General features: G+C 45.1%; 1 protein-coding gene across 1 annotated transcript in view; it reads right to left on the bottom strand.

Annotated features, from left to right (window-relative positions):
- Positions 1 to 874: 874 nt before the first annotated feature.
- Positions 875 to 12,353, bottom strand: part of ATP13A4 (ATPase 13A4) — a 153,026-nt gene continuing 141,547 nt past the window's right edge. The window contains exons 26-29 of the mRNA XM_045287532.1: positions 11,827 to 12,020; positions 10,757 to 10,845; positions 7,268 to 7,348; positions 875 to 1,145 (exon numbers count right to left, since the gene is read on the bottom strand). Of these exons, the coding sequence (XP_045143467.1) occupies positions 933 to 1,145; positions 7,268 to 7,348; positions 10,757 to 10,845; positions 11,827 to 12,020 (577 nt within the window). The 3' untranslated portion in view covers positions 875 to 932. The remainder of the gene's footprint in view (positions 1,146 to 7,267; positions 7,349 to 10,756; positions 10,846 to 11,826; positions 12,021 to 12,353) is intronic.

Genomic DNA, 12,353 nt, shown 5'->3' with positions numbered 1-12,353 from the left:
TGATCTGAACCCGCTGGTCCTGATTTGGTCTTCCTGTACAAACTGGCCCAAGCAGATCAGGTTATCTTTCCCTTGATGACCTTCAGATATCTGACTACAGCTTTCATTATACCCCCACTCTACCTTTCCCGACGAAGCACCCCGTTCTTTCACTTCAAGACTCGGTGATGTAGTTCATGTCAAGTACAGCCTTCAAAATGAGCCCCCTTTGGCAGAGACTTAACTGCTGCTTGGCTGGTGGGGAACCAGACTCCTCCAGCCCTGGTGCTGCCAATTGTTTCTAGATCGTTGAGAAATGGAACCCCTTAGGACCACAGGAGGAGCTCTTGCCTATTAAACCACTGAGATGGGGAGCTTTTTGGTTATCGCAGGATCCACCTGGCCTCTCCTGGCGAACACAGAGGGGAAGGTCAGAAGCAGAAGGAACAGTCGTAAGCTCAAAACATTCCACAAACACAAGGAAACCAGCAAGTGAAGACTGGTGTGGTGGTTCCCACACATTCATTCCCACACAGTAAAGATGCAAAAATTATCCTTAACATATTATGACGCTATGTGTACATATAATTCTATTTCCTCTCAACCCCTAAAGAGAAAAAGAAAGCATCCTAAAAAGAAAAAAAATGCATGCTGTCCTTCATGATTGATCCTACCAATCCCTTAGCCCAGTACCATCCTTGACCCATTATCAATTCAATAAACAGCTCAATGCAGTCAATAGCCAAGAGGGGAGACCTGCTCTGGGGTAGTGTTCTGCTCTGTAGAAAGCATTTTATCAAACAGACGTTAACTTGTCATCGTGATTTGATAGGTATACCCAAAATTCCAGTTGATAGCATAAGTGCCTTGTTGCTTTAAGAAAGAACATCACGGAGACTGGTGACTTGTGTTATTATTTCTCTGCTACATGGGCTTCAGAGATCACATCGCCTTCAAAGTTGTTCTTCATTGCTCTCAAACACTGGATTGCTATAAGACACTCCCCTGCCACACTCTGGCATGTCACAGTAAGAGGTTTGGTTTAATGGAGGCCAGCTTGGGTCCTTTGCCAAGGCCCTCTGCCATATCTGATACGGGCTTTTTGATTGATAGCCAAAACACCTTTTGATGACCATCCACAGGGCTCGGTTTTCAATAATAGCCTCCTGCAAAATAAAGAGAGTTAAGTTTTACAACTATAGGTCAAGCATTCCCAGACCGTCCATAGACCATGATGGCGCCCTACTGAATCAACTATCTAGATCTACTTTGACAAAGAACGATAAATCCAAAGTGGTTAAACTGATCCTTTTAGAAGATTCGGGAATATGGAGACTGAGCGTAAAGAGGTTTACCTGGATCTACATATAACCCCCTCCCTGGGGGACAGTCGACAGAAAGCTGGGTCAAGGGAGATGCCTGTCAGTGCAAGACATGAAAAAATAATAATAATGTGTAAAATATCAAGGGAAGAAGGGGAAAAATGAAGAGCTGATACCTAGGGCTCATGTAGAAAGAAAATATTTTGAAAATGATGATGACAATATATGTACAGATGACATTGTGTTTGACACAATGTACGTATGTATGTATCATGATAAGAGCTGCATAAGTCCCAATAAAATGATTTTTAATGAAAAGAAAGAAAAAATCTCAGGCAAGTATTTCAGTTGAAGGGGATAATTGGCCATTGTTTGAAGGGAGAAACAATTCAAAGTAATAGAGACAATGGAAAGTCTTTAACCATGCATTGTGTAACCTTGCTCTTTAAATTTGGCATTGTAATGTGCACAGCAACATCAAGTATACAGTAAAAGTCTTTGAATTGAAAATTTTTAAAAGAAGAGGCTTACCTGAAAGATGAAATTTGAGTCTTATATTGAAATCACCTTTAAAACTATTCAAATTTTGCACTCCACTAAATACCCCATCCATATTTGATTTAATCTAAACTGACAATTAAAATGAGGTACCACCAAATAGAATTGGCCCTTTAATAAGTTACGTTATATGCATATGGTGACTTTGGTGCACTACAGCATATCACTGTACAGTCGTGAACAGTCTGTGAAATTGCCTCATAGGCCACAGTCTTGGAGGTGGGCAAATCTGGATTCAAGTCTCAACTCTCACTTCAACTATGCGCCTCTGTAGGCCTTAGTGATTAGAAGAAATAATTCCTTCCTCTTATGTTTGTTGTATGGACTAGATTACTCCCCGTACCATGCAGAGCATGGTGTAGTATACCCTGCTTTCTTTCCCCACCCTTCGCAAACTATTCATTTCCCAAAGGGCCGTGGCCTGATGAAAAGGAATTGCCAATGACTCTAACCTTAGCTTGCAAATATTTCAGTGAGATGGGCACGCTGAGATTGAAAAAGGTGTGTATCTCTGAGGACAATCTTCATGGCCATTTTATTTTATGAGTTACACTAGCTCTAAAATAGGACCCAAGATACAACTTACAATGTAGCGAGTTACCTGTTCACTTTTTCATTTTTGGTCACAAAGGTTGGCTATCTTACAAGAGGGTTTGAAAGAAACAAGGACACCATTTGAGCAGTCAAGCTACCCTACCGAGCGATGGCTGGCTGCAGTGCCCAGGAGTGGTATATTTCTAATTTTATCTGAGTGCACAAAAGACTTTGTCTCAGAAATAGTAGCTTTTCCTAAAATCCAACCATCTTTGAGAGTTAAGCCCCAGTGTTCACGAAAATGATTAAATAATAATAATAATAATAATAATAAACAGCTTGTCTAAATCTTTCCCCTAATAACTGCTCCTATGCTGACAGGCTATTAACGTTGAACACTATTTCACGCCCCTCTTGCAAACCTTAGGGCTTTCCTGCCAGACCTGTTATACTACTCTCCCAAAGCAAGGTGTTTTGACCTGCTTAATTAACCAGAGAACCGTTCTCCTTAAAGTTAGAGTAAGGCATGGAACCCGAGTGCTGGTGCTCAATAGATTTTAATATATAGCTTCCATTAAGCCTTCAAACTCAAACTCACAGTCATCAAGACAATGTTGACTCACAGAGACCCCTGTGGGTTCCCCACATTGTAACTGTTTATGAGAGTGGAAAGCCCAATCTTTCTCCTGAGGAGCTGCTGGTGGTTTTAAACTGCTGACCACAGCCCAGTGCAGAACCACATCTCCAGGGCTTCATCCAATAAGCCTGAGAAGACCTTAAAACAAAACAAGGTGAAACTCACACATACATGTGTACACACATGCACACATAGGCACACCAGGACCAAAAGTAGCCAAAAACAAACACACTGCCATCAGGTCGCTCCCAACAAATAGCACCCCTCCGTGGAGTTTCCAAGACTGTAAATCAGAGGGGAAGAGACAGCCTTGCCATTCTCTCACAGAACAACTGAAGTGTTAGCGGCTCAACACTAAACTGATGGCATCACCAGGGCCCCTTCAGCACCACACCAAACTCCAAAAGGCAACCTCACTGTTTCTGAGTTGATTCCACCTCATAGCGAGCCTACAGGACAGAGTAGGACTGCCCCTTTGCGTTTCTGTGACTTTAAATCCTCACAGGTACAGACGCCTCATCGCTTTCTCTCAGAGAGACTGCTGGGCTGAACTGTTGCCCTCAGGGCTACCAGCTCAATGCATGGCCCTTTGCCACCAGGCTCGTTACACCATGTGCTCCTGGCTCCAATGGTGCCTTCCCACCAATCTGCCATCCATGTTTTCATCTGTCCCCAGTGTGCTGATGGTGCCATGCGGCCCTGTGAAATTGTTCACACCAGATTGGCAAGTAAAGTCAGGCACAGCCTGCCAAGGCGAGCAAGTGCGTCCCAGGCTTCCGGTGCATCTCCCTCGGGAACACACACACACACACACACACACACACACACACGAAAAGAGGTGCTGTGCACTGTGCCTTGGGCGCTTTGACATTGCTCCAAGTGGACAACCTTGTTGTTCTGGAAAGGGACGCTAAAGTGCTGGGAGATGACAGGCCCCGTCTCTCTGTACACTGTAAATGACACGGAGAACTGGAAACGTAAGTACAGGCTTGGTGAGATTCCATTTTCAAGACAGAACAAAACTTGACAACACTACAGTTTCAAAGTTTTATGCATATGTACTTACGTACACACAGAAGTCAACAAAAGGAACTAAAACTACCCAGGTTAGCACTCAGACCTCTCAGCGGAAGGCTCCCTCCCAGTGCCGTCAAGTGAATTCTGACTCATTGCAGCACTTTACAGAAGCACCAAGCCTCCCCTTCCTCTCCACAGAGCAGCTAGTAGGTTTGAACTGCTAACCCAGATTGTGCTAGTGGGCTCACTCACTGGCACCACGTCAATGCCGACTCATAGCTTGCAAGTATTTCATTGAGATGGGCATGCTGAGATTGAAAAAGGTATGTATCTCTGAGAAATATCTTCATGGCCATTTTATGGGTTTCTGGGACACTGTGACTGTTTACGGGAGTAGAAAGCCCAATCTTTCTCCTGAGGAGCTGCTCATGGTTTTGAACTGCCAACCATGTGGATCACAGCCCAACACGTAACCACTATACCACCAGGGTTCTTAGACTCATGTCAGGAGACAAGAAATGTATATACCCATGGCAACTACCTTCACTAAGGACAGTCCTGGTTTACCTTTGAGAGTCAGCGAAGGACTCCTAGATTCTGGAAACTGTCCTCTCTGTCTGCAGGGCACAGGGGCGAGAGCCAGAACTCTAGAATGTGGGTTCTCAGTTCCTCATACTAAACCTACAGGAATGCTGCTCTGTTACTCGAGAAACAGAGGAGCCGCTGTAGCGTTCATGGGCGGCACATTAAACCCTCTCCATCTGCTGGGGCCGCACAGGGCTGTTCTTCAATTCAATAAGTGAACAAGCCTTTCCACAGTTCTGATGGGAATAAAGCAGGGTTTGAGGCACTAAAGCTACTGAGACCTGTTCTTCCCAGCATAACTAATGGCAGGAGAGAGGAGAAATGTAAGCTACCTAACCTATCCTCTGTCTCCAGGTATACTGGGAGCTTCATGCCTCTGCTTTCTTATCTCTCTAGCATAATACACGGCGCTTAACAAATGCTCTGAAAAGAAAAAGGAGAGAAGGAAGAAACAGCAAGCGACACAAGCGAGGGGATATTCATAACAGTCCCAAACCCAGCCCACTGCCAGGAGTCGATGTCCCCTCAGAGCGACCGTGAGGACGGAGCAGAGCCGCCCGCCGGGTTTCGCAGGCTGTAATCTTTACAGAAGCAGACCGGCTGACAGTCTTTCTCCTGAGGCACAGCTGGCGGGTTTGACCCACAAACTCTTCAGTTCGCAGCCAAGTGCTCAAACCACTGTGCTAGCAGGTCTCCCATGATAATAATAGCTAATATTTATAAAATTCTTGCTCTATGCTTTGCACTGTTCACATACTATGCTCACAAGAACTCTTGGAGTTAGGATACCATTATTCTTACCCCTTTACAAATGGGGAAACAGACCCAGAGAAGTGGAGTGGCCTGCCCCAAATCAGGCAGCAAGAACGTACTGGTGCCAGGATTCAAACCCAGGTAGATGCCTGCAGAGGATGGCTCTTAGCTACAAATATGTTTACAAAGGAAGGGGTTCCTGACTGTGAACGACTCTGTGGTTGGATTACCCCACTACCCACTCCATCCCAACTCTTCCCTGTCCCTTAAAGAACAAAATTCAAAAATAAGCCAAGCCAAGCTATCTAAACTCTTGCCAAAGATTCACTTTCCCAGAATCCCTTTCTACTTAGGTGGCCCTGACCAAAAACAAACAATCCCCACTGCCATGGAGCCAATCCCATCTCACGGAGACCCTATAGGGCAGGTAGAACTGCCCCTGTGAATATTTGAGAGTGAAACTCTTTACGGGAATGCAAAGTCCTGTCTGAGTGGCAAGGAGTAGTTGGTGGTTTCAAACTGCTGACCTTGTGGTTAGCAGCCCAGTGCATAACCACTATGCCACCAGGGCTCCTGGTGGCCCTGAAGTGCAGTCTTAGCCAATGAAGTAGAAGGGGAGTCTGCTGAGGGGCTGCCAGAGACTTTGCTTCCTGATAACAAGCTTGGACTCGAGGGGCTTTTCTTTTCGTCTTGCACAGAAAACAGTTATCGCGTCCTCACGTCCGCTAAGAGGACGCTCCCTCAGAGCAACGATCAGACACATGAAAGGCCGACATCTAAGACTGGATGTCGTGAAAGGAACGTGAAAGAACGGCGCTGAGTCCGTAAACCGCTCCGGGAAGCATCGTGCTCTCCTAACCCTCGGTCCTGCTCGACCACGGGCTCTTATGCAATGCGGAGCCTGCTACATAAGGGCATTTCCCTCAGCGACGACGTGACACCGCGTGGGGACGTCGGGTGCTGGGGGTGCTCCCCGCCCACCATGAGTATCCCCTTTTGCTGGTGCCGTTCTTGGTTTGGAACTGGGAGAGGTAATGTCGATGGCATCCTGCCCCTCAGATCTTCATAAATCCCTTTCCGGGGATGGCTGCCCAGCAATGGGCGTTAGTGAAGGCGGGCGGGCTGTGTCCAGCCTTGCTGACAAGAGTGAACCAGCGAACAAAGAAGGGGAGAGCACGCGCTCTTCCCTGGGGAAACGGAGCAAACGGGGGCGAAGACTAACTGTGGGAAGAGCGTACTCCGAGCTCCCATCTCATCCATAAAGCAAAAATGTGAAAGTTGCTAAGTGAACGAAAAGCAGCTAGTCACACAAAAGACTCGGTATTGTATGATTCCATTTATAGGAAAAGTCCAGAATAGGCGCATCTCAGTGACAGAAAAGAGATCAGTGGTTGCCAGGAGATGCGGGGAAAGGAATGAGAAGGGGGTTTCTTTTCAGGGTGACGGTCACAGCTGGAATTAGATCGCAGTGACGGCCGCACAATGCAGGGAACTTACTAAAACCACCACCGAACTGTACCTTGTAAATGGGTGCATTGTGTGGCGTGTGAATTGTACCTCAATTTTAAAAAATATTATGTCTTGGGTTGAGTCTCAATTGGGAAATGTTATCAATGAATACTAGTACTAGTGCTCATTGCTACTGAGTCAATACTGACTCACAGCACCCCCCCTGCACCCCCCTCCCCACCCCCCACCCCCATCCCCCGCCCCATAGCTTTCCAAGTCTGTAACTGTTGATGAGAGCAGAAATCCCAGCCTTTCTCTCGAGTACTTGCTGGTAGCAGCCCAACGCATAGCCACTAAGCCACCAGGGCTCCTTTACAAATGAAGAGAAGAGGACACAATTGATTCGGAGCGACCTGCCACCTGAGGCACTTACCTCCACCACAAGGGACACAATGAAGTTGGAGCCAAGCATAATGACAATGTAGATCCTCCAGAGGACAGGGGTGCAGAGCAGCTAAAGAGAGAGAAGGAAGTAGTATATGAAAGATATTCACATGTTCCCAATATACATTTTCATAAGTTATAAGACATGGATATAATATACAGAAACCTGTACTATTTCTATGTTTGCATGCACAGAAAAGGTACAGGAGAATTATACTTAATTTGAGGGGATTGCTTCTGGCTTTTAAGAACTTACTTCTTTTTTTCCTGATTTTGATTTTTTGTTTTTTATTTTTAAGAAGTACAGGATTTCATTTTATTGGGCTCCACAATCAACACACATGGAAGTCAAGAAATCAAAAGAAGTATTGTCCTGGGCAAATCTGCTGCAAAAGACTTCCTCAAAGTATTCAAAGCAATTATTTCACTTTGAAGCCTAAGATGTGACTAACCCAAGCTATGTTGTTGTTGGTGTTGCTGTTGTTATTGTTGGTGTTGGTGGTGTTGGGGGTGGGGGGGTGGCGGTGTTGGTGTTGGTGTTGTTATTGTTGTTGGTGTTGGTGGTGGGGGTGTTGTTGTTGTTGTTGTTGGTGGTGGTGGTGGTGGTAAGTGCCATTGTGCCAATTCCGCTCTATAGTGACCCTGTGCACAACAGAACAAAACACTGCAAGGTCCTGTGTGGTCTGCACAACTGTGCCTGCGCCCATGCCCATTGTTGCAGTCATGATGTAATCCATCTTGTCGAGGGCTTCCCTCTTTTTCACTGCCCAAGCATGAGGTCCTTCTCCAGGGACTGGTCTCTCCTGATAATATGTTCAAGATGAAGTCTTGCCTTCGTTGCCTCTAAGGAGCTCTCTGGCTGTACTTCTTCCATGATGGCTCGGTTTGTCCTTTGAGCAGTCCATGAGGCTTTCAGTGTTCTTCTCCAGCTCCACAATTCAAATGCAGACTCTTCATCGGTCTTCCTTAATTAATGTCCAACTTTCCCATGCAGATGAGGCCATGGAAAATACCATGGCTTTAGTCAATTGCATCCTAATCCTCAAAGTAACATCCTTGCTTTTCAGTACTCTTTGCTCAGCATACAGATTGAACAGGTATGGTAAAAGGATACCAAGCCAGGGTATTTTTTAATTCCTTGGTATGTATATCAATGGATGTACATAGCAACCCAATGGAAACAAGTTACAGAAATGGTTTCTGCAGGTGTAACCCAGCAGACCAGTGGCGAACCAGAGAGTCAGAAAAAAAGAGGAAGACCCTCAACCAAAAAGATTGACACCATGGTTGCAACAGTGGGCTTCAGCAATGCAATGGCTGTGAGGGGGGTGCCTGTGCAGGCAGTATTTTGTTCCATCGTACAAGGGCTCATTATGATGTGGAACCAATTTAATGACACAACAGCATAGGAAGATAGTTTTATTCCCAGGATGCTCTGAGGGTCCACATGCCAAAGTGGGTAGTGTTACCCTTTTTCTCTATGGCAACCTCTCTCAGCAGCCAAACTCTGAGCCCCAGGTCAGGGCTTCAAAGTCCTCAGGACACACGTACAGCTGCACGGGTGGTATTTTCCAAAGGAGAAAGTAGGGTGAAAGCACGCTTGTCACAATCTATCTCTTCTGCACTGCCTCTGCACGCTTCCTTCTTCAACCTAGCACACTGCCTGCTACTTTTAAATGTTTAATACATGGATGGGTGGAGGAATGGCTGGCTGGATGAATGAATAAAACAAATCCAAGGACATTCTATCACACTTGGTGTTGCCTCACACAATGATGGGCGTGCAGCCAGTACAAGTCTATGGAGGGCAGGAAACATCAAAATTAAAGATGCAAGTAGATATCTGGGAATTTATCACAGAGAGATGGCTGTAATGGATGAAATAATATTTACAAGGTTATGTATTATCATTTTATTTACAATAGCATAAAAGTAGATACATCCCAAATGTCTATGAGCGGAGGACCCAAACCCCAGGCCCACTGAGCCAATTCTGACTGTCCTACAGGACAGAGTAGAATTGCTTCCCAGGGCTTTTGAGGTTGTAAATCTTTAGGGGAGCAGACGGCCTCATCTTTCTCCCTATATATTTTTTAGATGCAATTTTCAAAAAGTAGGTAGAAACTAGATTGCAAAACAGCATGATGTCATTTAAAATAAAATAAACTTCATCAATCAATCAAAGTTCATTGATAATGTATGAATTTTAAGAGTGGGAAGGATATAGTGAATAATGTTAATAATTTTCTTCTTCTGCAGATTCTTCATTTTCTAATACATATTCTCATGTCATAATGAGAAAAATAATGATTCTTGCAGAACCTTCTACAGGCATCCTATCTTTGTCAGACGGGTTTGTATGTCAAAATCACCCTAGGTCCTACCCTGGTATTGCTAGGTTTGAATGCACTGAGCACTCTCTGTATTCCTCCATGTCAGGAATGATGTCAGGGAGTCTTTTGCCATTATGTGCATTCACCTGGCCAGACACTGGTGACCCAAGAATGAGCTCCGATCTGGACCCTCGTGAAACTCATCATGAAGGTGGAGAAGCAAAGGAGAGTACAAAGCAACCGAGTGCAGAATGAAACTAGAAATGTTCCTTTCAGCTCTTCTGTCTTCTGTTTATTTGGAAAAAGGCTATTGAACCAGTCGTCATCAAGTCCATTCTAGCTCGTGGCCCTCCATGTGTGTCAGAGTAGAACTGCTCCTCAGCATCATGACTGCTGAGATCTCCTGCATCATCTCTTCTGAAGCACTTCTGGGCGACTTTGAACCACAGCCTTTTGGTTAGCAGCTAAGCACATGAACTACTGATACCCCCCCGGGCAGTCTCGGGAACATTTCACAGTGGTTCAAAAGTAGGATAGGGTACAGGATCACATCTCGCACATGGCACGCGTCTCTGTCTTGTAGGATTTCTCTTCACTTGCTTGCACACAAAACTCTTCTCTGTCTTGAAGGATATCAAAGCTGTCTCGGTGTTATAAAATACAAACAAGGTCACCCTTAAAATGTGGCTCTTTGGAAGTCTGAGTTGCAGCCAGGAAGTCGAAGCACGCAAGAAACACATTTTTAAGGACAAACAAGAGTGATAAATACATATTGGAGGATTAGCAGTCAAAATGTTCTGGGTAAAACTGTTTTAAATAGCTTCAAAACAAGCATTGTGGCAGTAAATCTCTCATGTGAAAGAGAAACTATAAAAATAGATAGTCTAATCTTACAGCGATCTTTTAAACGAAAATGTGCAGTACTTTTGAGTCTCCAGTCTCAGGAAATTGAAACTAGGCTGAATTTTATTTTCTGGCCAGCTGACACACAAGTGTAAGTAAATCCAGCATGCTTTGTACACTCAGCCATCTCCAAAGACTAACCGGTGTCAAGAATTCATGTCAATTGCAATTGTGACCTGTATTCTGAAGTCAGACCATTAGATAACCATAGAACTCCATCATCTCCCGTAGATAATACTCACATCCAAACGCCTGTATAGTTCTGGAATGTCAGCAAACAGGATGAATAGGCACACCCCCAGCTGGATGACCAGGACGAGGACAAACACATCTGAGGGAATCAGAACACAAGGACCATCACCAAAAATCAGAGCTTATCGCATCTACAGATAAGCATTTCGAAATGAACGCTGATTGACTTCACTGGATTTCCACACCCAGATCAGCATAATACATGGAAAGCGCTCATCTCCATGCAATGGAATGCACCTCCACAATTTCTGTGAATGAGGAAAGTAGGAATCATCACATGCATCTTATATATAAATTTCAATTAGTAAAACAGAAAAATATTTCTTGGACAACACTGACGAAATATTGAAAGCATGCAAGTCTCTAAGTCCCTTTAATGTAAGCCAACAACCTCAAACCCTTGTCTAGTGGGGGACGTGGATGAGGAGTGCTTCAAATAAATACTTTTTTTAAATGGCAACTCAGCATTTGGCTGCTTTCCCCATCCCCTCAAGGAGAAGGGCAACAAAATGTTCTCTGAAAAACAACAAAGGCCATCGATATTTCAACTGGTGCTTCCGAATTTTCCCATTCGAAGGGTCAGTGATAGTGTGCAAATATGCAGAAATGTCCCTCTCCGCCAAATATGGATCCCCACCCCAGAATGCTAGGGGGTGGGAAGGAAGTCCTTGGGCTCAGAATCTCCACCATTCTGAAGGCTCCTTCAGGCTGAACCCACTGTCAGCTTGCCAACCATGAAATGCCCCTTGACCATTATGTCAGGAGACAAGTTCCAACTGAGTGCTGTGGCCCTTATCACAGCCTCCTCTATGATTTGAAAAGTACTGACAGGTCCAGAAATCAATGGGTCTTCCCAATTTGGAGTGTTCACATGAAAAGTCACCCAGAGAATGGTGGTGAAGGGACCAGGTAGGGAATGAAGCCCAGCAGTTCTCAGAAGCTTTGGGGGAAGCGGCACATGACCCTGAGAATGAGGCTGCATGAGTGAGGGTTTGGCCACCCTGGAGAAGAGCGGACTCAGGGGGACTCCTCGCCTCTGCTCCAGAACAATTCTACTCACAGTTTTTATAGGTGGGCTGCCGAAAGGGTTTTCCTTTGGAGAATATAAGCGCCACCATGACACAGTTGATTGTTCCCAAGAACCAGATAGTAGTGTTCTCAAAACTGGCGAAGGCACTGTTGCTGTCCTGCCTTTCTGGAGAATTTGGAGAAATGACTACCTCTGAGATGCTTTCATTCCCCACTGTGCAGGCACTGAAACAGAAACCAAAGGGAAGATGAAATAAGATGAGAGGCTCTCCTCGAACACCGGTGTCTGAAGTACATCTATGGACCATGTCCATCCACAACATGCGCTAAGTGATTGTATAATGGCTTAGAGATGATACCCACCCACCTGCTGCCACGGAATCAATTTGGACTCAGAACAACCCTTTGTATGGTTCCCAAGGCTATAAATCTTTATAGGAGCAGACAGCCTCAACTTTCTCCTTGGGAATGACTGGTAGGCTTGAATCAATGACCTTGGCATTAGCGATCTAAAGTCTACCTAACAGCACCACTAGAGAAGCTTAAATAATGGAGAGA

The sequence above is a fragment of the Echinops telfairi genome, unplaced genomic scaffold (assembly GCF_000313985.2).
Source record: "Echinops telfairi isolate 266 unplaced genomic scaffold, ASM31398v2 ScPeMD7_17;HRSCAF=63, whole genome shotgun sequence".
Classification (NCBI taxonomy): Eukaryota; Metazoa; Chordata; class Mammalia; order Afrosoricida; family Tenrecidae; genus Echinops; species Echinops telfairi.
Note: the sequence above shows the minus strand (reverse complement) of the source record. Positions and strands in the feature narration are given on the sequence as shown.